Genomic DNA, 26,060 nt, shown 5'->3' with positions numbered 1-26,060 from the left:
AAGGAAGATGATGTGCCTTCTTATGTTGCACTTTAACTTGTTTTTTATTAATGGTCATTGGTCCAAGTTTAAAGAAAGGAGGAATGCCTTTTTATGTTGCACTGTTTTTCATTAATTATGTTAAAAGGAAAATAAAAATGCATGTCAAGTTGATCAACAGATTGTATTATTCTCCAGTGCAATAACAGTACTGAAATGAAGGCTAAAAGGGCATTAATGGGAGCTTTAAAAAAAGAAATAAGAAAAAAATAAGTAACTAAATAGTTACTTTTCACAGTAACGCATTACTTTTTGGTGTAAGTAACTGAGTTAGTAACTGAGTTACTTTTGAAATAAAGTAACTAGTAACTGTAACTAGTTACTGGTTTTCAGTAACTAACCCAACACTGCTTAGGGCTAGACGGTATCCCGGTATAACAGTTATACCGGTATATTTTAGAAAACTGTATATCACGCCACACCGGTATCTTTTGATGTGCCTTTGTTATAGCCCTTCGCTCCTCTCTGCACCTGACGGGCAAAGCACAGGGCATCCTCTTTGGCTCAAACCCCGCCCCTTGCGTGTTAACGTAGTCTTCGCTGACGCACAATGACGCAGCGCAACAAACTTTTAGAAAATATATGGCGGTGATGTGCCGACTTCTTGACTACCGAGCAATGCGATGCTCTGGTCACCAATTGCTTTTGGCTATTTGTGAATGACTACAGCTTTATTTACATATACACCAATGTGCTTGAGAACCTATATCTCTCCTTGTAGCGATTAACATTTTATTGCATGCCATAAGTATTCGATATGTCAGGTAAACACAAATTAATATTTGGTACAAAGACCTATACTAGGCCACTACACAGTGGCCTAATGGTTAGAGTGTCTGCCCTGAGATTGGTAGGTTGTCAGTTCAAACCCCGGCCGAGTCATACCAAAGACTATAAAAATGGTATCCATTACCTCCGTGCTTGGCATTCAGCATCAAGGGTTGGAATTGGGGGTTAAACCACCAAAAATGATTCCCGGGCGCGGCCACCGCTGCTGCCCACTGCTCCTCTCACCTCCCAGCGGGTGAACAAAGGGATGGGTCAAATGCAGAGGACATGGCCATTTCACCACACCTAGTGTGTGTGTGACATTCATTGGAACTTTAACTTTTTAACTTTAACTATGATTGCAATTACAGAGATTAGACGTTTGCTGTAGTTCTTGACCAGCTTTGCACACACTGCAGCAGGGAATTAGTCCCACTTCTCCATACAGATCTTTTCCAGATCCTTAAGGTTTTGGGGCTGTCGCGGGGCAATACGGAAATATTTTCAATTAGGTTCAGGTCTGGGATCTGGCTAGGCAACTCCAGGACCTTGAGATGCTTCTTACGGAGCCACTCCTTAGTTTACCTGGCCGTGTGTTTTGGGTCGTTGTCATGAGGAAGACCAATCTATGACCCATCATCTATGCTCTGAGGGAAGGAGATTAGTGGCCAAGATCTCGCAATAAATGGCCCCATCCATCCTCCCCTCAATACGACACAATCATCCTGTCCCCTTTGCAGAAAAGCATCCACAAAGAATGATGTTGCCACCTCCGTGCTTCACGGTTGAGATGGTGTTCTTGGGATTGTGCTCATCCGTCTTTTTCCTCCAAACGCGGTGCGTGGAGTTTAGACCAAAAAGCTCTATTTTTGTCTCACCCGACCACATGTCCTTCTCTCATTCCTCCTTTGGATCATCCAGATAGTCATTGGCAAACTTCAAACAAGCCTTGACATGCACTGTTTTGGGAAAGGGGACCTTGCGTGCGCTGCAGGTTGTCATCCAGACAACAGCGTAGTGTCTTACTGATTGTTTTCTTCGAGACTGTGGTCCCAGCTCTCTTCTGGTTGTTGACCGCCGTTTAGTTCTGGGCTGGTGCCTCACCGTCCTCATGATCATTAGCCATGTGTACATGGACAACATGTATTTAATCTCATCATCATTCGGATTAGAATGTTACTGTGCACATGAACCCTGAGAATTATCTGATTATAACGTGCATTTTCATGCATTACACCTTGTATCGTAATACTTTACTTTGACATGCACAGAACGTAACAAACGGAAAGGTCTGTTATTGTTTGTGCTACGCCGCTATCTTTTAAACAACTTTGCTCACTGCAGGTGCTTAAGAATCAGTTAACTTCCACTGTAAACAAATATGGCTTTGTGCATTTCTGCTTGTCCGACGTTATCACGGTATTTATAATTTTTTCCTTCTTTTCACTACTTTTGTTTTACTTCTTTTGTAAAATGGAGCTGTTCTGTGCCATTTATGTTGGGATATGTATAAATTGCCGCACATCCTAATGTTACGACGTTCTGTGTATGTGTCTGAGGCTAGCAGTTAGCACTTGGAGTATCTAGTGAATAAAACAGCTCGTTAAGACGACAACTGGATTTCTTTTTTTATTGTCACATCGACGCATGACACTCCAGATCATACTTTTGTTTTTGCTAGTCTCGTTTTAAAGCAACAAACTCAAAGGCATATAACGCTACGTCTGTACATGTTGAATTTGGGGAGACAGCAGCAAGACAATTGCTTCATTCCAAGACTATCAAATGAAGTCCCACACCTCTACTACCAAAGTATAACTGACATCAAAGACATGCGCAGTAAGGATAATTCCAACCCGAATTATTCCGAATGGCATGTTTACATGAAGCATTTTTATTCCAGTTAGGCTCTTAATCTGATTAAGTGTGTCCATGTGCACATAGCTATTGATGCTTGCATGGAGCGCCAGACCGAGTGAGATTGACCATCATCTTGAACTTCTTCCATTTTCTAATGATTGCGCCAACAGTTGTTGCCTTCTCACCAATCTACTTGCCTATTGTCCTGTAGCCCGCCTTGTGCATGCCTACAATTATATATCTGATGTCCTTACACAGCTCAATGGTCTTGGCCATTGTGGAGAGGTTAGAGTTTGCTTTATTAAGAGTAATGGCAGGTGTCCCTATACAGGTAACAATTTCAAACAAGCGCAGTTAATACAGGTAATGAGTGGAGAGCAGGAGGATTTTCTAAAGAAACACTAACAGGTCTGTGAGAGCCAATATTCTTACTGGTTGTTAAGTGATCAAAAACTTATTTCACGCAATAAAATGCTAATTAATGACTTAAAAATCATATAATGTGGTTTTCTGGATTTTTGTTTTAGATTATGTCACTCACAGTTGAAGAGTATCTATGATAAAGATGACATGCTTTGTAAATGAAAAACGTGCAAAATCAGCAATGTATCAAATACCCGGTAATTCTTCTCCTTGCTATTTCTCAGGCATTTCAAGTGTTATACTTTCCTCAGTAATGAAATATATTCGTTAAAGACTAATTCCGTTACTAATTCAATAAATGTTTTGGCAAAGTAACAACTATAATACATTTTTTTTTAAAGTAATTTTCTAAACACTAGTAGTCTTGGGAAAAAAAGTCAACTCTTTTAAACCCAGTGACCTCGCCAGGTCCAGTGGCGCCACTGCCTACGCCACCCTGAACTTTGCCCTTTGTCTTTGGCCCTAGCAGCATGATGGACTTCTGACCTGCAGCCCTAGTGACAGCTGAGCATTGGACAAGTCACAAATTAATACCATGATGATGGGATAAAATAGACTTTACAACAATAATGACGATGATATCGCTATTTAATTACAGGTACACATTCAGTAGGTCTCCAAAAATAATATTGTCTTTGAGTATGATTAATAGGTTATTAATTACAGGCATGTGAGCACACATTGAGAAATAAAGAGAAAAACTGACAAAAAAAGGAAGGACAACTTCTCTGCCACAAAAGCCCCGAAAGAAAATTTTGAAAATCAAGACTACATTTGCTGCAATTGGGTGCATTTCTACACTTTTACTTTTGATGTATTCTCATCTACTAACCTCTTTTGGCTGTCTTTTTGACACTTACATGTCCCATGTAATGTACCACAGAATAGTTTTTTCCAGTAGATAATGTACTGACATTATCATCATTGAAAGTGTAATGTTAAATTATTTAACATGCAAGCAGACAACCCAGAAAATGTTTCTCATTAGGCAACTCTATCCTATAGCCACGCCCCCTCGGGTAATATACTTCCGGTGTTGTGACCTCTGTTTACAACCGGCAAGTCAAAATTATACCTTATTGTCAGAGAGTTCCGATCTGACAAGTTTTCACGGGACATATTTCCGGTTGTGTGTTGTTGCGTGGAGAAACCACAGATGTATAGATACTGGTCCATTGCTGATAAGAAAAAGCCTAATTTTCATTAAAACAATTATCTCCATATTTTGACACTCCTCCTTAGACTTCTGTCCTTACATGCTACAATATGCCATTAAAAATTGCGAAGTGATATTTTGATGTGAAAATGTATGTTTAAAAACGCGGATTTCCTCGTTTTTGTGGACATTTCACATGCCTGTAATTAGTGGTGTCCATGCACTGCATGGAGTAGCTAAATAAGGTTAAGGCAGTTTGGATCAGTTCCAGTAAAAGCAAACAAACAAGCAGAAGTTTTTGGACACCAAATGGCTGATGTGAAGCACACTCGGGTGTCAAGACAACAAAAGGTGTCAACTGCGCAGATGAGCAGCATGTGGTCGATACTTGCTCCAACAGATGGCTGGCAGGGACATTCTGAGCAAATAAAGTACTAATACAACGCCTCCTGTTTGGACCTGGAACACCTCTGACACCAAGAACAACAACAACAATCTTATAAGAACGACAACAACCTTCTTCTTAAGACATTTATCATTCAACTGGAACGTCATAAGCGCAAGTCAACATCAAATAAGTATTTACTGTAACAACAACAGCATGGAACTCCAAACATGATATTCATATGTCATGAAAGTACGTTTTGGGAAATCCTATTCTCGACTTCAAATTGCTGAAAGATGGCTGTGTCTTCACTTGCACACTTCGAATTTGTCTTTTAAGTGTGTAAATGCAGTGCACTGTCAGGTTGTCAGATTACTTCCATCAGTACACTTCTAAAAGTACTCGGAGGTACCTCAGTTTTTGTATGCCCCACATTTCGTGATGATTTAGTGTTTAAAGAAAATAGTTTTTCATACACCATTTTAATTATCATACAATGCATCATTCTCTGGAATGAAGTGTCCAAATAAAGAATCCCGCATTGTTTTTTTTAAGTACGGCTGCAAAATAATACATTTCGCATATAAACTGATATGGTATCAATTCCCGAGACCTGAGAATCAATACCGGTACTCAACCGTACCAATTTTTGGTCATTTTGTGTGCTTATGCGGTAATAGTTGTTAATTCGTTTAATAACAAATCTCTTTTTAACATTTATCAGTGAGCTGATAATGAAAATTGTGCTGTCCAGTTGTTATATCTTGATTTCTAAGACTTATGGATATCATTTGCAAGTTTCCATTCAACTCAGTTTGTCCTAGGTGTGTTGCATAGTCAGGAAGTAGTCTTTGCCATTAAGTTTAAGTTGTGTCTTTTGTTGAATCCTACATAGTGTTTATACTGTTAGTATTGTACAGTACTTATTACACAGCAGCTGTTTGATTGTAACGTGCATCTTAGTTATAGTTTTCATTAACACATTTTAAGGTGTTGAAATGGCTGTGTAAAACCGCTAAGGTAATGAGTAGCATGTATATGGCATATCTCATGTGAAGTAGCATTACGCTAACACATTTTGGAAAGTGGAGCCTCAAATTTGAACACTGTCTGTGAGGCGTGCTTTCTTTGTTGGCATGGAAAATTGCAACATTTTTGCTACGAATACGCCTGTTTGCTCGCCAAGTGTTTGACGTCACATGCAACAAAGGTATCAAAATATGGTTCCGTTTGAGTATATGTGAATTGGTACTTGGTAGTACCGACAGAATTCAGTCGGTACTCATTAAAAGTACCGAAATCAGTACCCTTCCCACAAAGGGACCAAAGAAGCTAGTGAGTGACAGCACATAAATAAAAAAATGGATGGATGTAAAGATGGTTCCATAATTTTGTGAATCACAAACATGCACGCTACACCACACGGACACACAAACACGGATAAGGGTTTGAAGATGATTGTCAGCTAAGACATGAAATTATAAGCTTTCCTAGGAGGATGGAAACGTAAATGAAAGTGAAGACATTTTTTTCATTCCACATGTAGAAGGTTTTAGTGCAGCACCTTTGTTTGCTCTGCTCCCACTGGCAGGGTCTTCAAACGTCTGGCACACGGCAAGCAGTAACGCCACCCTGGAATACTGCAGAGACGCTTTGTGTGCTTTGGCATCAGCCACAATTCTCACACTGCACAAAACTCACAGTCACACGATCATCTATGGACTGCTTATTCCTTCACCATCACACATACAATACTACTGCTGTTATTATAATACGGCACTGAGCCGGCATCTCATTCATTCACACTTTAACAAATAACATCTCGAATAATATCTAGTAATAAAATATCTAATCATAACATCTCTAATAACAACATCAACCATATTAATAACATCTCTACTAAATTGTCACTAAAAATACATGAGCTAATACAATTATCTCTATAACATCTCTAAAAATAACATCTCTAAAAAAATAACAAATCTAATAATGACATATAAAATGACATCTCTAATAAAATATAAAATGAAAACATTTCTAAAAATATAATCTCCAATAAAACATATAAAACATCGCTAATAACATTTTTAAAAATAACATCTCTGATAATTACAACATATATAATATCTAATAATAATACTGCTAACATCTCTAATAATATATTGTATTATATAATCTCTGATATTACTGATAACATCTCTAATAAAATAATCTCTAATAATGTAATCTCTATTATAATGTAATACTTTTGTAATATAATCTCTAACAATATTATCTCTAATAATACCATCTCTCATCACTTTTGCTTATTAACAGTCCAGTTAATCATTGAGCAAAGGTCAACAAGTCACACAGGATAAACACACACACGCACACACAACAAATGTGAACAACAGCAAGCCACTAATTAGACATGAATGTATTCACTATAATTAACATCTCATTCGCATAAGACAGCTGTTATGTGTGATGACATCATGAAGAAGCCCAAAGAGCCCAAAATAACTTGGCACGACAACAGGAAGTAGGCAGGGCATAGAGGAAAAGAGGTGGCACACGCTCACGTGCACATTTGCATTGACCAAACAACATTAAAGAGGAAAAGGATTTCCTTGAGGGAGGCGTGCACACTTGCAAACAGGAAGTGTGATTGTGTGAGCAACTCACACATGCACAAAGAGGTCAAAGTTTTAATTTTTTCCAAAATCAGAAGCTATGACTATAGATGTAATGCCAGTTACAAAATCTTCATCCTCACTTTGCCATCAATCCAGTGGTACTAACGCAAACTTGTGCATGCACATACTGTATGTGTGTGTATACTACGTGTACTTGTATGTACAAATAGTGTTTCCAATGTTGTACAGGTTCCATTCTTCCATAACAGTCGTTATGGACTACGGTGACGTTCCCAGCAACGTTGTGGAGGTTCCCCTCCCACTGAAAAAACAACAGGCTGCAGGTCACATGATCCTTCTCCACATCAGGTCCAAACCACAAAGTTTCTGTCAGAATTTGAACTTGCTCCAGTGGAAGTTACCACACTAATAATCCCATGGGGATTATGCTGCAGTGAAATGGACTGCAGATGGAAGAGTAGTTGACAGGTAGAGAGCAGGACCAGGTTCTGGTGTGGCAACACGACGGTTGTGTTTTGTGACTTGAACACAAAGCGAGCCAACAACAGTCCGGTAGAAGAGCTATCAAAACTAGAACCTGTTTGGTCGATGCCTTACGAGCACTAGAACGTAGATCCATCTGAAAACACCAAACTCGTCTGTGGGTCAGGTGATCAATTGGATGCACATACACATACGGAAGAGACGCTTGCTGATCTGAGATCTGCTCCAAGGTGTTGAAAGGTTCGATTGACTTCTACACATCACATCTAACCAAGTCATAGACAACAACTGCCCTTGCTGATAATTATCATCAACTAGGTGTTTCTTTCACTCATGGGTGTCCAAACTTCTGCTAACGCAAAAATCAATGGATTGGGGGCCATTCTAATATTTATTTTATGTTGTATGTTATGAATTCCAATTGCTGGGATGTTACTGTCGTGATCATGTCCGGCTCACGTCCCGCCCAATGAATACGTGTGGTGGTCAAGCTAACTCTTTTATCAATCGATACTAGGCGCCATTTAGCCTTTCTCAAAGACAAAATGCCCTATGTTTGTATTGTTTTTGGCTGTATGAATCGTTTAAATTGCGAAAAGGATAAACGTTACTTCAGAGTTCCTCCAGAGGTAATCAAAACGGGAGGAAGAGTGCAAGATTTTACGAAACAACGAGAAAAGCATGCAGCTCACACTACAGTCCAAAGGAGCAGAGTCAAAAGAATGCATGAGTTTGCAGTGATCCCTCCGTTAAAAGTTTGTTTGATATACTTTTAACGGTTATTATTTCCCATTAAAGTACTATCTAGATATTATTCGTATTTCTTAAGCAAGTTTGCTACAAGTTATTCAAAAAAGCACCAACTCGGCGAGTCTACATGAATGAAAGCAAATGTGAGCAAAACCTAAAAGAGTAAACCTTTTACTAAAAGGCAGCAATCATAAATGAAGCTTTCAGCACATACACATGTTGACGTCTATAGTTATATTTAGATAAAGACGGAGGAAACACGCTACTTGTAAACGGCGCGTGCAACAGCAACAAACATGGCAGTACACGCAAATAGGGATGATGTTTGATAAGAAATTATCGAGTTCGAGCCTATTATCGAATCCTCTTATCGAACCGATACCTTATCGATTATTTTATCGAGTCCAGATAGGTTGTTGTATATGGAAAAAATGTATTAGACTGATACATAATGTTGAATATAGAGAACATACAAAGACTATTTATTGAGTCAAAATATTAAAGTTCGATGATTTGGTAAAATTGAAAACAGCTAAAATGATGTGGAATTAAATGATGGAATGGATTAAGTAAAGAAGTTAAACATTGTATTGACATGATCCAGTTTAAGAGGTTGTTCAAATGAATGGTGCTTACAAAGTACAAAGAAGAATTATGAGAAATACTTTCAACTAGAGATGTCCGATAAATGCGTTAAAATGTAGTATCGGAAATTATCGGTTTTGTTTTTTTATTATCGTTTTTTAAATGTTTTTATTTTTTATTAAATCAACATAAAACACACAAGATACACTTACAATTAGTGCACCAACCCAAAAAAACCTCCCTCCCCCACACAAAAGGGTTGTTTCTTTCTGTTATTAATATTCTGGTTCCTACATTATATATCAATATACTGTATATCAATATAGTCTGCAAGGGATACAGTCCGTAAGCACACATGATTGTGCGTGCTGCTGGTCCACTAATAGTACTAACCTTTAACAGTTGATTTTACTAATTTTCATTAATTACTAGTTTCTATGTAACTGTTTTATATTGTTTTACTTGCTTTTTTATTCAAGAAAATGTTTTTAATTTATTTATGTTATTTTATTAATTTTTTAAAAAAGTACCTTATCTTCACCATACCTGGTTGTCCAAATTAGGCATAATATTGTCTTAATACCAATCAATCAATCAATCAATGTTTATTTATATAGCCCTAAATCACAAGTGTCTCAAAGGGCTGCACAAGCCACAACGACATCCTCGGTAGCCGAGTCCGTCCATGTTGAGGCACTGAGTGACGTGCCTCAACTGGCTGCTGTTCACCGCACCGTCTCTTCTCAGTATTTGAACGGCAAATGTGAAAATTCAGCGATTTTGAATAAAAATAATCTAAAACTGGTGAAGTTAGATGGAAAATAACTTTATAGTATAATCACTGCATACATATAACAATTTAATTAATTTTTTTTCTTTTTACATTTTTTTTCTTTCCATGATGGCACCTGCCTCTAGTGACTGCACGTCACTGATATATATATATATATATATATATCAATCAATCAATCAATCAATCAATGTTTATTTATATAGCCCTAAATCACAAGTGTCTCAAAGGGCTGCACAAGCCACAACGACATCCTCGGTACAAAGCCCACATAAGGGCAAGGAAAAACTCACCCCAGTGGGACGTCGATGTGAATGACTATGAGAAACCTTGGAGAGGACCGCATATGTGGGCAACCCCCCCCCCCCCCCCCCTCTAGGGGAGACCGAAAGCAATGGATGTCGAGTGGGTCTGACATAATATTGTGAGAGTCCAGTCCATAGTGGATCCAACATAATGGTAAGAGTCCAGTCCATAGTGGGGCCAGCAGGACACCATCCCGAGGGGAGACGGGTCAGCAGCGCAGAGATGTTCCCAGTCGATGCACAGGCGAGCGGTCCACCCCGGGTCCCGACTCTGGACAGCCAGCACTTCATCCATGGCCACCGGACCTGTGCCCCCCCCCCCTCCACAAGGAAAAGGGGAGCAGAGGAGAAAAGAAAAGAAACGGCAGATCAACTGGTCTAACAGGGGGGCTATTTAAAGGCTAGAGTATACAAATGAGTTTTAAGATGGGACTTAAATGCTTCTACTGAGGTAGCATCTCTAATTGTTACCGGGAGGGCATTCCATAGTACTGGAGCCCGAATAGAAAACGCTCTATAGCCCGCAGACTTTTTTTGGGCTCTGGGAATCACTAATAAGCCGGAGTTCTTTGAACGCAGATTTCTTGCCGGGACATATGGTACAATGCAATCGACAAGATAGGACGGAGCTAGACCGTGTAGTATTTTATACGTAAGTAGTAAAACCTTAAAGTCACATCTTAAGTGCACAGGAAGCCAGTGCAGGTGAGCCAGTATAGGCGTAATATGATCAAACTTTCTTGTTCTTGTCAAAAGTCTAGCAGCCGCATTTTGTACCAATTGTAATCTTTTGATGCTAGACATAGGGAGACCCGAAAATAATACGTTACAGTAGTCGAGACGAGACGTAACGAACGCATGAATAATGATCTCAGCGTCGCTAGTGGATAAAATAGAACGAATTTTAGCGATATTACGGAGATGAAAGAAGGCCGTTTTAGTAACACTCTTAATGTGTGACTCAATGGAGAGAGTTGGTTTGAAAATAATACCCATATTCTTTACTGATTCGCCTTGTGTAATTGTTTGGTTGTCAAATGTTAAGGTGGTATTATTAAATAAATGTTGGTGTTTAGCAGGACCGATAATCAGCATTTACGTTTTCTTGGCGTTGAGTTGCAAGAAGTTAGCGGACATCCATTGTTTAATTTCATTAAGACACGCCTCCAGCTGACTACAATCCGGCGTGTTGGTCAGCTTTAGGGGCATGTAGAGTTGGGTGTCATCAGCATAACAATGAAAGCTAACACCGTATTTGCGTATGATGTCGCCTAGCGGCAGCATGTAAATACTAAAGAGTGCAGGGCCAAGAACCGAACCCTGAGGAACTCCGCACGTTACCTTAAATAGTCCGAGGTCACATTATTATGGGAGACGCATTGCATCCTGTCAGTAAGATAAGAGTTAAACCACGACAAAGCTAAGTCTGACATACCAATACGTGTTTTGATACGCTTTAATAAAATATTATGATCGACGGTATCGAAAGCAGCGCTAAGATCAAGAAGCAGCAACATAGATGACGCATCAGAATCCATCGTTAGCAGTAGATCATTAGTCATTTTTGCGAGGGCTGTCTCCGTAGAGTGATTTGCCCTGAAACCGGATTGAAAAGGTTCACAGAGATTGTTAGACACTAAGTGTTCATTTAGCTGCTGTGCGACAATTTTTTCGAGGATTTTCGAAATAAAGGGAAGGTGGGACACCGGTCGGTAGTTTACCATGAGGTCAGGATCAAGGTTAGGTCTTTTGAGCAGAGGATGAATAATCGCTTTCTTGAATGCTAGGGGAACAGTGCCAGAGGAAAGTGATAAGTTTATAATATTTAGCACTGATGGACCTAATAATACAAAAAGCTCCTTGATAAGTTTCCCAGGAAGTGGGTCAAGTAAACATGTTGTTTGTTTTATCCCACTTACACGCCGTAATAGTTCCTCTAATGTTATTTCATCAAAAAGAGAGAGACAATTTTGTATTGCAGTATCCGTCGTAGATACAGTTGTATCTGTGTTAATAGAACCCAGTTGTAGCTGGGATGCGTTGTCTTTAATCTCCTTTCTAATGAGTTCAATTTTCTTATTAAAGAAATTCATAAAGTCATCTGCCGAGTGGGTGGAGCTATTGGGATGAGTCCCTTGTTGGGTTAGCGATGCTACTGTACTAAACAAAAACTTAGGGTCGTTTTTGTTGAGGCGGATGAGATTTGAGTAATATTTAGCTTTAGCTAAGGTAAGCATGCGTTTATACGATATTAAATTATCACTCCATGCTTGCTGGAAAACCTCAACTCTATATATCACTATCGGTTGATATCGGTATCGGTTGATATTGGTATCGGTAATTAAAGAGTTGGACAATATTGGAATATCGGATATCGGCAAAAAGCCATTATCGGAAATTTGTAATTTTTTTTATAAAAGTATAGGGATCTCAGTGTTTCCCCCAGAAAATGTGATAGTTAAGGGAGCGTCGCCCGGGACAGGCGGACGGCCTGTCGCCATCACGTCTCCACCTCATCGCTGCCACCACAGCCTAGGGGGGCAATAGACTACAGACTCTGATTACATTGAACACATATTTATGAAAAAATAACCAAATAACAATATCTTATAATAAATAAAAATATTTTGCATTTCAAAATAACATCCATTTGCTGAATGGCGATATACAATATATATCTCGATATTTTTTCCGTAAAGTAAAAACAAAATACAAAACAGTCCTAGTTACCTGAGATACTAAGTATGTCATTATTATGACTTAGTAAGTCAATATTTTCCATCCATCCATTTTCTACCGCTTATTCCCTTTGGGGTCGCGGGGGGCGCTGGAGCCTATCTCAGCTACAATCGGGCGGAAGGCGGGATACACCCTGGACAAGTCGCCACCTCATCGCAGGGCCAACACAGATAGACAGACAACATTCACACTCACATTCACACACTAGGGCCAATTTAGTGTTGCCAATCAACCTATCCCCAGGTGCATGTCTTTGGAGGTGGGAGGAAGCCGGAGTACCCGGAGGGAACCCACGCAGTCACGGGGAGAACATGCAAACTCCACACAGAAAGATCCCGAGCCTGGGATTGAACCCCAGACTACTCAGCACCTTCGTATTGTGAGGCAGACGCACTAACCTCTCTTCCACCGTGCTGCCCTTAAGTCAATATTTTGACATAGTAATTTACTAAGTCAAAATAATGACAAAATAATGACTTACAAAGTCAAAATAATGACAAAATAATGACTTACTAAGTCAAATCAATGACTTACTGTAACTAAGCATTTGTAATAAGCATTTGAAAAAAATAGTTAAAAGTGGGACCACATGCTGACATATGCTCAACTCATCATGCTTAATTTATTACAGCATTTGGGAAGCCTGTAGTGGATTTTTATTATGTAAATGTTATATTTTTATCAACATGTGATAGCAGGGACCTTGCCATTCAAAACTGGGCTGCTACATTACTAATGATTAATGTAACTATAGCTGAAAAATGTGTACAATAGCAATAGGAGAGACTATTCATCCCTGAACACCATGAAGTTCATGTAGGCTTAATGATGCAGTTACATTATTATATCAACTATCAGTGATAGAAACTCTTCATTTAACATCATGTCGTTTTTTGCTGCTTCAACACACCTCAATCAACACAGAAAAAGCAGAGAAAGACAAGCAGTATTGACCTACAGTTAACAACTAACAGACAGGTCTTTGCTGTCCGTTTCATGTGGGGCACACACACACACACACACACACACACACACACACACACACACACACACACACGCGCGCGCACGCACGCACAGTGAGCTAACGTTACGCTAAAAGCTAATTAGTCTTCACCTCAAAGACTGCGAGCGAGCTGAGCTGCCGCTTGTGTTTCTAGAACGTCAACGGGCTCACAGTGATGTTACTAGTAGTTGAGTTGTAGAGGACTGGGAGGTGTTTATTATAATTTGGGGAGAGTCTGCTGCCTTATGCTTACCTGCTAAACACCTATCTGCTCACTCCACCTGACTGTGAGCACTGACTCCATGTGCTCTGAATACGCACTGCTGATTGGCTGTTACCGCTCTGCGTGTAACCAATCAGATGGTTGTGTGGGTGGGACAATGCTGGGGGACAGCAGCACAGCAGAGAGACGTACTGACAGGGGAGGCAGAACCAAGCGCAGCAGCTTGTTAAGACGTTAGTTTAGGCGGTGGCTCAGGAAACCCTGGATCTATTATTCCATTACATAGTTTACATTTTTGCTCGTATCTGCTTTTTGCAGAAAGATTTAAGCCTCTTTGGTATTCAGGTAGTTCGCGCGCTGCTTGCTGTTCAAGAGAATCTTGGCTTGGTTGACCACCACTGGTTTTTACTTCCAGGAAAAAGTCACATGTCGGAATATCAGAAATACAGTATATCCAACTGAACTACCACAAAAGTTCTGGTCATGTGACTGACTGAGCCCCACTGCCATTTTGTCTTTGTCTACCGCCACCACGGTCACTGTTCACACTAACCTGCTCAGGGCCTAGTGGTTAGAGCAGTGTTTTTCAACCACTGTGCCGCGGCACACTAGTGTGCCGTGAGATACAGGCTGGTGTGCCGTGGGAGAATATGTAATTTCGCATATTTGGGTTAAAAATATTTTTTGCAAACCAGTAATAATAATCTGCAAATGTGCCGTTGTTGAGTGTCGGTGCTGTCTAGAGTAACCATGTTGTACTCTTCCATATCAGTAGGTGGCAGCTGGTAGCTAATTGCTTTGTAGATGTCGGAAACATGGTTTGTTGTGATCACAATATGCAGACAACAGCGTGCAGGTAAAAAGGTATCTAATGCTTAAACCAAAAATAAACAAAAGGCGAGTGCCGCTAAGAAAAGGCATTGACGCTAGGGAAGACTATGCAGAACGAAACTAAAACTGAACTGGTTGCAAAGTAAACAAAAACAGAATGCTGGACGACAGCAAAGACTTACGGCGTGTGGAGCAGACGACGTCCACAAATTACATCCGAACATGACATAACAATCAACAATGTACAGAAGACATGAAACTTCTACAGCAAAATACCAACAAAACAGGACAAGCCACCAAAATAGGAGCGCAAGACAAGAACTAAAACACTACACACAGGAAGACACCAAAAACCTCCAAAATAAGTCAATAATAGTCAATAAGTGATGTGACAGTACTTTGAGACAAGAGCTATAGTCGTGCATAGTTGGTTATGGTTTGAATTATTATCCAAAACTTGTGAGAACAACTTTTTATTGTCAATATCAGCTGCTAAGTTTAATGTTTTTATGTTTTCTGCTGGTGTGCCTCCACATTTTTTCAATGACAACAATGTGCCTTGGCTCAAAAAAGGTTGAAAAACACTGGGTTAGAGTGTCCGCTTTTTAACCTTGTGACCTCTCACACGCAGGAAGTGTGTGCATGTTTTGCTGTTTGTGTGTTGAGGCTTGTTTACTGCCTTATGACGATAATTATCTTCACTACAGTCTACATGCACGCACATGCATGCTGTACTATGACTTACCTGAAGAGATGAATCAACGATGGTGTGTACATGAGTGTGTTGAGGCTTGTTTAGCACTTAATGGATATAATTAACTTTAATACCGTCTATATGCACACACATGCATGTTGTACTCTGACTGGTTAGATTGTCCGCCCAGAGATCGGTAGGTTGTGAGTTCAAACCCCGGCCGAGTCATACCAAAGACTATAAAAATGGGACCCATTATCTCCCTGCTTGGCACTCAGCACCAAGGGTTGGATTTGGGGGTTAAATCACCAAAATGATTCCCGGGCGCGGCCACCGCTGCTGCCCACTGCTCCCCTCACCTCCCAGGGGGTGATCAAGGGTGATGGGTCAAATGCAGAGAATAATTTTGCCACACCTGGTGTGTGTGTGACAATCATTGGTACTTTAACTTTAACTTAACTAAAGATATAAACTAAATCTATTGTGGTGGACATTTGGACCTGGCCTCTCACCCAGCAGACATGCAGGTGGGGTGGTTTGTGACTGGTTGGGTGCGCAAAGTTGGCGAAATTTACAATGTATCTTTTAAGTTATATGTTGGCAGTCTTACAATAACGTGTTTCCTCAAACTTCCACATTGTCAAATGTTACACTGTTTGTTAAATACACACGTCACAATAACATCACAACTTTACTGAACTTGGCCACATGCACTTAAAAAAAATAAAATTGTTTTAACATAACTAGACATTAATAGTCAACATTATCTATCATTCTGAATTAATATGTTGATAGCTCGCGTGGAATCCTACATAACCCAGCAGTGTAAATCTGGGGTGTCCAAAAATGTTCCACCTAGGGCTGCACACTATAAACAAAACAAAACATGCTGTGGCCATTTTTATTTATTTCCTTTTGTAGAAAAAATATAGTAAAAGTATCTAAATACCACCCTGTATGTAAGCTTTGAGTTAAAAGAACCAACATTCCAACCTTTCTGGTTACTTTGCGTATTCCGGTTCTTTTCTTTCTACTTTTAATTTGTTTTTAAGTCATTGTGGTTTTATATTGTGTTGCAGGCCGCACTTTGGCCACCATTGCTGTGGGTGCTGAAATGTTCATCTCCTGTGCACAGTAAACAATTTGTATTTTTATTTGCATTGCTATTATTATTATGGACACAGTAGCTTTCTGCACAGGTGCTATGTGACGTCACCAAACAGGTGTGTCCTTCAGCTGGCAAGCTGATTTGTTTACTTTTGTTTCTGGCACTTAATGTTATCATTTGGTTAGAAAATGTCATGTTGTTGCCTATCATTTGGTTAGAAAATGTCATGTTGTTGCCTCTCACACCTCCATGACATCTTCATTTTCTTCTTCTATGAAAACAATTATGTGCTACTCAAAGTTGTACTTATAATATTCACGATTGAGAAGCACACACAATATTTGGAGTCACATTGAAATTGAATGTTGACGAAGTTATTATGCTTGCAGAGTTAATTAAAAGTTGTTTGACTATTTTGCTGAAGTACCAAAAAGGAGCTTCTATAATGTTGTGTTTGGTAAATGTACCTTTCATCCAGTCCACTACTTGCTGCGGACTCCACGTCCTCACAGTATCCATGTCTCCAAGTTCAAGGTTCAGAAAAAGCCCAGAGGCCAGTAAAAAATCATCATTAATAAAAATTAAAAATAAACATGAGTATCAAGCGTCATCATGTTGGGACTTGAAGTAGCCTCGTGCTGCTCCTGGCCCGACTGCTCTCTTGCAGGTTTGGAGGGGGACAGGAGCGCGTGCACCGCGGTGTCAGGTTACACTGACCACGCCCCTTAGTTCTCCTCCAATCAGGTTAAAAAAAAGGGAATCTGAACGAGCCGTTTTCTTTGTTAACGTCACACTATTTGTTTACAACGTCACCAATAAAACCACATTTTCTGTTTAGATGTTTATGTTGATAAAACAAGACGTCAAGTTTGTTTTGTTAAAAGCCCCATCTGGAAGTTAAGATTGACAAGATCGTAACAATGGCGCCCTCTACCTGTCGACCGGTTATAACATTTTAAAAGTAGCCAACTCAATAGGCCATGGCTAATCAAACTAATTGTTCTTGACGTCACATTTCCAGAAAACTAGTGTGGAGGGGGACTTGTCCAAATGTACTATTTGGAGAAACAGCATTCTCTGTATAGACATTTCTTGTTGTCTTTACTTTTGGCAAGAGTCAAACATAAGAAAAAAATAGCCTCTATCCAAATGCAAGTGTGCACTGCAGTGTACGCAACCTTTAGGTTAAAATGTCAAAAGGGCCAGCGCCTGTTGGCTCTGGTCCTTACATTACAGGGGTGTTGTGTTTTATTTTTAATTTGCAGCAAATAAGTTAAAGCCTCTCCCAAGTTTTGAACTGAACTCTGGTCATTCTCAGCCCAGATTTGGCCCCAGCACCACCAGTTGAATAGACCTGCAATAGGTAAATGCTAGCGTAAGTCTAGTGCCAAAACTTACTGAAACAGTGTACAATCAAATACAATTGGTTTTATATTTACAGGAAAGTTATCACGCTTGTCATTGTGTAGTTTTATCAGACATTTGACCATCTTGTCGACCAACCAACCAAACTGTCAGAATATTAACAATGCATTTGACTTGTCCAAAGTAAATTAGGGTTAGAAATAGGTTAATTAGGATACAAGGCACACATAACAGTAAACAACTTTATTTTGTCATCTGCATTTACAGCTGGAATTCAGGGAATTCAAAGACGACTTCTTTGCCAGTGAGCTTCTTGTAGACACCAGAGAAAGTTTCCACCTGAAAGATATTGTAACAGTGATGAACATTATTTCTAAACTTTGTCAGCTTTATTTCATAAATGATTACAGCTAATATGTGCACTGCATGGTTTGGCTCCCCAGTAACGGCCCCAAAGGACTCTGGGAAGTTGTAGGAATATGCAGGACGCTCGTTCTCACCAGCTAGAAGCCGGGAACAAAGCTTAGTTTCCGACGGTGTGGAACGGGAATATACATCTTAGCTCAAGGCTATGCTCCCATTCGCCACCAGAACAGAGCCAGGAAAGCAACTCTCCGGATGTCCACGTCGGATTACAGACAAACTTATTAAGAGGCTGTCAGTGACGACATACTTTGTGTTCAACGTTGTTCTGCTGTGCCTTGTCCAGGTGGACCTTGATGAGTCTGCTGCTGTCCAGTTTCACTCTGATTCTCTTTCCCACAATCTCGCTGGGGAACACCAAGTCCTCCAAGATGGCGTCATGGACCGACGTCAGTGTGCGGCTAGAGGACAAGCAAACATTGATGAACACTCAAACATTACATCAGAACCATACATTAGTCAAATATACTTAAATTATACTGAACTGACTATTTAACAATTAGAAGTTAAACATGGTAAAAACTTCTGCACATACTGAATTAAATATTGGCTTTGATTGACTTATTTCATGTCCTTACACGCTCATCCAAACGAAGGATCTAAGCGTACAAAAAACAATGGCTGCCGTGCAGAGTTCAAACAGGTGAGCGAGACCGCCACCTCACTCCAAACACCAATCTAAAGCTGTGGAGTTATTTTTCTCCATGCGTGTCCTGAAGGTTTGATTTAAGAAGAGCAGGTCACAATGACCGACATACAGCAACTTTAAGACTCAAAGTGTGCACTGCATGGTTTGGCTCCCCAGTAACGGTCCCAAAGGACTCTGGGAAGCTGTAGGAATATGCAGGACGTTCGTCCTCACCAGCTATGAGCCGGGGACAGAACTTAGTCTCTGACGGTGTGGAAGGGGAATGTACGTCTTAGCTCAAGGCTACGCTCCCGTACGCCACCAGGACAGAGCCAGGAGAGCAACTCTCTGGATGCCCACATCAGACTACAAACATGAAGACCTCATCACTCTTAAAAAAATTGCAACAAAACATTCATTCAGAACTTACCTTCTGGGACGCTTCTGCTTATTCTTAATGCGGCTTTTTCTGGTGGGTTTGGGCAGAATTCTCCTCTGAAAGTAAACAATGAGTCAAATATAACATCTTAATAATGGATTAGATTTATATAGCGCTTTCTAGACACTAAGTGCATTACAGTGACAACTGAGAACCCGGCATAATGGTGGTAAACTAGATTTGAGGTAGACAGACAGAAACGTAGCTGCCAATCTGGGCCTAAGGCCCTCTTTACACTGCACACCAAATCTTTTGCCAGTATTAACACTCAAAAGTGCTTCAAATCTTATCTTTTTGCATCACATTCAGGCCACATCAGGGGGTAGTCCAAATCCATTTGAAATCTGGTCTATTCAAATGTACTTTAGCCAAAATTGCAACCTGACCTGAATGTGACGTCATTCGTTCACGCGGAGAAACATGTAGCCCGTCAGCAGAGTGGATACTTTATCACAAATCTTGTTTTGGTGAGCAGTTGTTTTTTTGGCGGGCGAATTTTCGGTGCATCTTTAGTGTGCAAATAATAGGTTACGGTATATGCAATTTATAAATATATTTTTTAATTCCGAAGAAATAACACTTGTTTAAGGCCCGGGATTGGTGCTGTGGTATTTGCTTACGTACATTGTGCACGTGATTTTGAAAAATAAAGCTAACATAGATCCACGCTGATGTCTGTGTTGCCTTTACTTAAAGCCATAAAAAGATCAGAACCCTCCCAAATATATTACACTATATATTTCCATTCGAGGGATGTAATGTTAAACGATATAATGATAAACCGCGATAAAATTCCAGACGGTTAGTAATACCGTTTAAACTTTTAATTACCGAATAAACTTTATTAATGCATTTTAGGCAACACTGCTTCCTGAAAAATTATGCACAGCAGGGCCTGCGCACTAGAGCTGTTCAGTCCGAGAAAAATGGAGGCGACTACACAGATTTTGCTCTGAAAATGTTCCCTCCTAGTAAATGCAGCCGATCGCTTCATTTCAATAGCTTCTACTTCCGTGGGGTCTCGGTGTTTGATGTTGCCGTTTCATTTTGAAAGTGCAACTAGCATCCTTCCGTCAGCTGAGTTAGCATGCAGCAGGCGTTGCCACAAGTCGTTTATAAAGTCTTTAGTTTGTTTACTGGGATGTTCAATCGTCTTTTATTAAACTGCTAACTTTGTCAGTGTTCCAGTAACATCAATACTAGCTCAAATGTTTTGTCATCTCATCGGATTGAACGCAAGCTTAGTTGTCGGCGAGACACAAAGATTGTGTTTAAGAGGTGAGAGGTATCACTCATGTTTATTTTTGTTGGCAAACGGTTGCACTACAGTACATGGTTGTTGGAGAAGAACAAAGCTTGTTTATTTGACTTGATCTTCATTAGCCAAATTGCTTTGTGTTTTATATTGATTTCACGAAGTAAACACCATGTTTTTACATTACTTGTGTTTTTTTCATTACACAAAGTGATTACTTTAATTACCATTCATGCGACATAGAATTTTGTTAGTTTTATGGTGTATAATTATTGGATCTGTCCCGATACAGCATGTACATACATTAGTACATGTAAATAACTTAAATACCTCCTAAGAAAATGTAAAAATAAATAATCGTGATTTCAATCTTGATAAAAATAATCGTAGTTATTATTTAGCGAAATGTTCACATTTATAGTATTATTTTGTTTCTGCCATATTACTTTGTTTATAATGCTTGTGTTGCTTTCATATGTACATTCATCTTTCTACCGTATTTTCCGCACTATAAGGCGCACCTAAAAACCACAATTTTTCTCAAAAGCTGACAGTGCGCCTTATAACCCGGTGCGCTTTATTACGATTCATTTTCATAAAGTTTCGATCTCGCAACTTCGGTAAACAGCCGCCATCTTTTTTCCCGGTAGAACAGGAAGTGCTTCTTCTTCTACGCAAGCAACCGCCAAGGTAAGCACCCGCCCCCATAGAACAGGAAGCGCTACCGCCCGCCCCCGGAAGAAAAAGAAGCGCGCGGATATTTCGTTTCATTTCCTTTGTTTGTCTACATCTGTAAAGACCAGACTACAAAATGGCTCCTACTAAACGACACGCTTATAACGCAGAATTTAAACTTAAGGCAATAAGTCATGCCGAAGAACACGGAAATAGAGCAGCAGCAAGAGAATATAACATAAATGAATCAATGGTGCGTAGGTGGAGGAAGCAAGAAGATGACCTGCGCCAGGTAAAGAAGACAAAACAGAGCTTCCGAGGGAACAAAGCACGATGGCAACAGTTGGAGGACGAACTCGAACAGTGGGTTGTTGAGCAGAGAGCAGCAAGCAGAAGTGTCAGCACCATCACTATTCGAATGAAGGCAACAACGCTAGCAAGCGAACTTCACCTGGATGATTTTAAAGGTGGTGCTTCTTGGTGTTTTCGGTTTATGAAAAGACGCAATCTCTCCATCCGCACACGGACCACTGTTTCACAGCAACTGCCTAACGACTTTAAAGAAAAGCTGGCTACTTTCCGTGCATATTGTAAAAAGAAGATAGCGGAAAAAAAGATCCGGCCAGAGAACATTATCAACATGGACGAGGTTCCACTGACTTTTGATATTCCTGTGAACCGCACTGTTGATACAACGGGAGCACGTACGGTGAATATTCGCACCACTGGGAATGAAAAGTCGTCCTTCACTGTGGTTCTAGCTTGCCATGCTAATGGCCAGAAACTTCCTCCCATGGTCATATTCAAAAGGAAGACCTTGCCAAAAGAGACCTTTCCAGCCGGCGTCATCATAAAAGCTAACTCGAAGGGATGGATGGATGAAGAAAAGATGAGCGAGTGGTTAAGGGAAGTTTACGCGAAGAGGCCGGGTGGCTTTTTTCACGCTGCTCCGTCCATGTTGATATACGACTCTATGCGCGCCCACATCACAGATGGTGTCAAAAAACAAGTGAAGCACACAAATACAACACTCGCCGTCATTCCGGGTGGATTAACCAAAGAACTCCAACCGCTGGATATTGGTGTCAACAGGGCATTCAAATCACGACTGCGAACTGCGTGGGAAAAATGGATGACCGAAGGCGAACACACCTTCACTAAGACGGGCAGACAACGCCGGACGACATACGCCAACATCTGCCAGTGGATTGTAAATGCCTGGGCAGATATTTCTGTCACAACTGTGGTCCGAGCTTTCCGGAAGGCAGGATTCACAGAACTGCTGCACAACAACAGCGACACTGAATCCGATGACTTCGAAGAGACGGAGCCGGCCATTTTGGAAGCCACGCTTGCGCAACTTTTCAATTCGGACACCGAAGACGAAGAATTCGAAGGATTTACCGGTACGAATGAAGAATAACTTCAGAAAGTGAGCGCTATGTTTATTTTGTGTGTTGTGTGTTGTGACATTAACGTTCGAGCAACATTACCGGTATGTTGCTATTGCTCTACACCATTTTGAATTTTACTATGTTTGTGATTGCACATTTGTACATTTTGGGACAGAGTTGTTAGAACGCTGGTTTTCAATATATTATTAAAGTTTGACTGAACTATCTGACTGTTTTTTTGACATTCACTTTAGCGCAGCGTAGGCGCGGCTTATAGTCCGGGGCGGCTTATTGGTGGACAAAATTATGAAATATGTAATTCATAGAAGGTGCGGCTAATAATCCGGTGCGCCTTATAGTGCGGAAAATACGGTACTTGAAGTACATACACATTGAATGTGTTTGTGTTTTTAAATAAAACTTGGTTAAAATATATTAGTATAAGTAGTTTTTGAAAATTTTGAGCACATTTAAAATGGCCGCGGTGATAATAGTAAACGTGATCATTTGTCACAATAACCGGGTGCAGTGTAAACAGTCTACGGCCTCTCCGGCTACCAAACAGACATATGACCATGACCAGGATGGCGGAAGCTGGATTTGTACCAGAAATCCTCAAGTTGCTGGATGGCCGCGCTACCATCTGAGCCACATTGCTTCCCTAAATATGCCCACACAAACCAAATTATACAAACATTTAAGTTCTTAAAAAGTTGTGTCAGTGTGCACTGCATGGTTTGGCTCCCCAGTAACGGCCCCAAAAGGACTCTGGGAAGTTGTAGGAATATGCAGGACGCTCGTCCTCACCAGCTAGAAGCCAGGGACAAAGCTTAGTTTTCGACGGCATGGAACGGGAATATACGTCTTCGCTAAAAGCTACGCTCCCATACGCCACCAGGACAGAGCCAAAAAAGTAATTCTCTGGATGTCCACGTCGAATTCAACAACAACTTCTTGGAACATATCAACTTCAAAATTGCAGATTATTATTCTGATAACCTTGAGAAAAAGCGCAACAATGCTTATCACTGGGGTTCAGTGTTGGTTCCAACAGCAAATGGCAAAATTCGATGAAAAGTGAGATGTCAATAGAATAGTCTATTTTTGAAAAGAAAACCAATCTGCAAATTTGCAGGGAAGAAAATGCTGAATGGAAAATTTGCCAGGACGAATAGAAGATACATTAGAGTTCATCAGCACCAGATGTACTTCTGGACCTGTACCATGACTTGAGACACTGTCTGGCATCAAGTGACCCCGATATAGTACACGCTCAGCAGCTTCTCACCTGTGCAATGAAGACCACATGCTTCCCACTGTACTTCTTTTCCAGCTCCCTCACCAGTCGCACCTGAATCTTCTGGAAGGACTTCAGCTGAGGAACTGGAACAAAGATGATGATGGCTTTCCTGTTACCACCAACCTCAATTTCCTGAGGAGAAAATTAGTTTAGTATCTCCTACAAAAAGATTACCTTGATTCAGAATGTAATGTACACTGCATGGTTTGGCTCCCCAGTAACTGCCCAAAAGGACTCTGGGAAGTTGTAGGAATATGCAGAATGCTCGTCCTCACCGACCAGAAGTCGGGGACAGAACTTTGTCTTCGACGGCGTGGAACAGGAATGTACGTCTTAGCTCAAGGCTACGCTCCCATATGCCACCAGGACAGAGCCAGGAAAGCAACTCCCTGGATGTCCACGTCGGACAAAACGTCATGACAACTTTGCTCCTTGCAAATAAGACGCATAAGTAGAAATTAGTTAAGCACTTACCTTTGCTGCAGTGATGTTCAGCTCTCTCAGCTGAGCCTTGAGGTCAGAGTTCATCTCCAGATCAAGCAGAGCCTACAGGACACACATGACCATGAACATCAATGATGATTAGCATGGCAATTTTACAACAGATGAAACCACATTACTACATGTGATGATAATCCAGGTAACTACTTTGTATTTAAACGTGTGGTCATAACGTCAGCGTTAATTCATGCTTAACATGTGTTAACTGAATTACATTTTTTAACTCTTACCTGAGAAATCCCAGACTCAAACTCATCTGGCTTTTCGCCATTCGGCTTTACTATCTTTGCACTGGTACTGAACATGGCCTTTGTCTCTGCACAAATGAAGATTCATCTCATGTTACATCAAATAAGACCACACAAACAAATCAAAGCCATAAGGATTGCCAATTTAACTGGCTAGTTGACTACATCCACACGTTGGCTAGCAGTTTAACAAGCAGAGTCACTAAGCACAGCCTGCTATTAAGAATATTTTATGGTAACATTCGTAATTAACAGGAAGACTCACACGCGAATTGTCTTCCACGGCCATAAAATATTTTTAAAAAACGAAGCAGTTTGGTGAACACATGCACGGCCTGCTAGCTAGCTGCCCATTACAACTAGCCTTCACTCAGGCTATTTTGCTACGCTTTACTAAGTCGTTTTAAAAAGCCATCCGCCACCACATGTCAGGTAATCTAAAGCATCGCGGATAAATAAATGTTTACAATGTCATAATGTGCCCCTTTACACTTGTTTTATCACAAAAAAAGAAGTCCAAAGTCGGTGCTGCAGTAATATCACGACTTACCTCAGTCAACGACGGCCAGGGAAGAGAACGGAACCTCGCGAGAGTTTGATTAATGCAATGCAGTGGTGCAGTGAACTACCGCGAGAAGATTCGATCTCGTCTGTTTATCGCGAGAGTTCAAGAGAGCGCGTTCGGTCTAATAATATTAGAAATAATTCAAGTTATGGTCTTTAATAAACGTATTTGAAGTAATTTAGACAAGGCCTGTTTGATGTAATATTTTGCTATTCATTTATTGGACTCATTTTTATTATAGTATTAACTATTTTATCCTTATCTTGTCCGTTAGTCTATTCTTGTAGGTAGTATTTTTATGTAAACTGCTCACCCTAAAATGTGTCAAAAATTGTGAAAGGAAAGTGCGCTTTTTGTTTGCATATTTATTCAATACAAAACATGTATATAAAATAATAAAAACAATCAGAAAAATGTATTCAAAATAAAACTATCATAATTAAAATTGTATAATTGTAAATAAGTTATCTATTCAAAGTCATTAAA

At 40.2% G+C, this 26,060-nt stretch overlaps 2 protein-coding genes and 4 non-coding genes across 6 annotated transcripts in view; all 6 read right to left on the bottom strand.

Annotated features, from left to right (window-relative positions):
- Positions 1-17,496, bottom strand: part of cnksr3 (cnksr family member 3) — a 35,980-nt gene extending 18,484 nt beyond the window's left edge. Inside the window, exon 1 of the mRNA XM_061929572.1 lies at positions 17,249-17,496. Coding sequence (XP_061785556.1) covers positions 17,249-17,300 — 52 coding nt within the window. The 5' untranslated portion in view covers positions 17,301-17,496. The remainder of the gene's footprint in view (positions 1-17,248) is intronic.
- Positions 17,497-18,374: 878 nt separating this feature from the next.
- On the bottom strand, positions 18,375-25,629 carry rps7 (ribosomal protein S7). The gene is made up of 7 exons (XM_061929119.1): positions 25,560-25,629; positions 24,992-25,077; positions 24,735-24,806; positions 24,249-24,392; positions 19,628-19,692; positions 18,820-18,970; positions 18,375-18,485 (listed from the first exon to the last, which is right to left on the bottom strand). Exons 2-7 carry the CDS (start codon positions 25,064-25,066, stop codon positions 18,408-18,410), a joined length of 585 nt encoding a protein of 194 aa, XP_061785103.1. The 5' UTR covers positions 25,067-25,077; positions 25,560-25,629; the 3' UTR covers positions 18,375-18,407.
- On the bottom strand, positions 18,560-18,777 carry LOC133576634 (small nucleolar RNA SNORA73 family). Its single transcript, XR_009811668.1, has one exon. It is a non-coding gene; the product is annotated as a small nucleolar RNA SNORA73 family (small nucleolar RNA).
- LOC133576632 (small nucleolar RNA SNORA73 family) lies at positions 19,345-19,562 on the bottom strand. The gene has a single exon (XR_009811666.1). It is a non-coding gene; the product is annotated as a small nucleolar RNA SNORA73 family (small nucleolar RNA).
- Positions 23,680-23,898, bottom strand: LOC133576635 (small nucleolar RNA SNORA73 family). Its single transcript, XR_009811669.1, has one exon. It is a non-coding gene; the product is annotated as a small nucleolar RNA SNORA73 family (small nucleolar RNA).
- On the bottom strand, positions 24,449-24,666 carry LOC133576633 (small nucleolar RNA SNORA73 family). Its single transcript, XR_009811667.1, has one exon. It is a non-coding gene; the product is annotated as a small nucleolar RNA SNORA73 family (small nucleolar RNA).
- Positions 25,630-26,060: the final 431 nt, after the last annotated feature.

This window comes from Nerophis lumbriciformis, linkage group LG34, assembly GCF_033978685.3.
Source record: "Nerophis lumbriciformis linkage group LG34, RoL_Nlum_v2.1, whole genome shotgun sequence".
Classification (NCBI taxonomy): Eukaryota; Metazoa; Chordata; class Actinopteri; order Syngnathiformes; family Syngnathidae; genus Nerophis; species Nerophis lumbriciformis.
The sequence above is the reverse complement of the archived record's forward strand: the minus strand, read 5'-3'. Positions and strand labels throughout refer to the sequence as shown.

What these genes read in the sequence shown, in the direction of transcription:
- rps7 (XM_061929119.1), bottom strand. Translation starts at nt 25,066, where the DNA reads ATGTTCAGTACCAGTGCAAAGATAGTAAAGCCGAATGGCGAAAAGCCA. An exon ending in TTGAGTCTGGGATTTCTCAG is followed by an intron (nt 24,807 to 24,991) that starts GTAAGAGTTAAA and finishes TGTGTCCTGTAG; the next exon opens with GCTCTGCTTGATCTGGAGAT. An exon ending in AAGCAGAAGCGTCCCAGAAG is followed by an intron (nt 18,971 to 19,627) that starts GTAAGTTCTGAA and finishes CTTGTCCTCTAG; the next exon opens with CCGCACACTGACGTCGGTCC.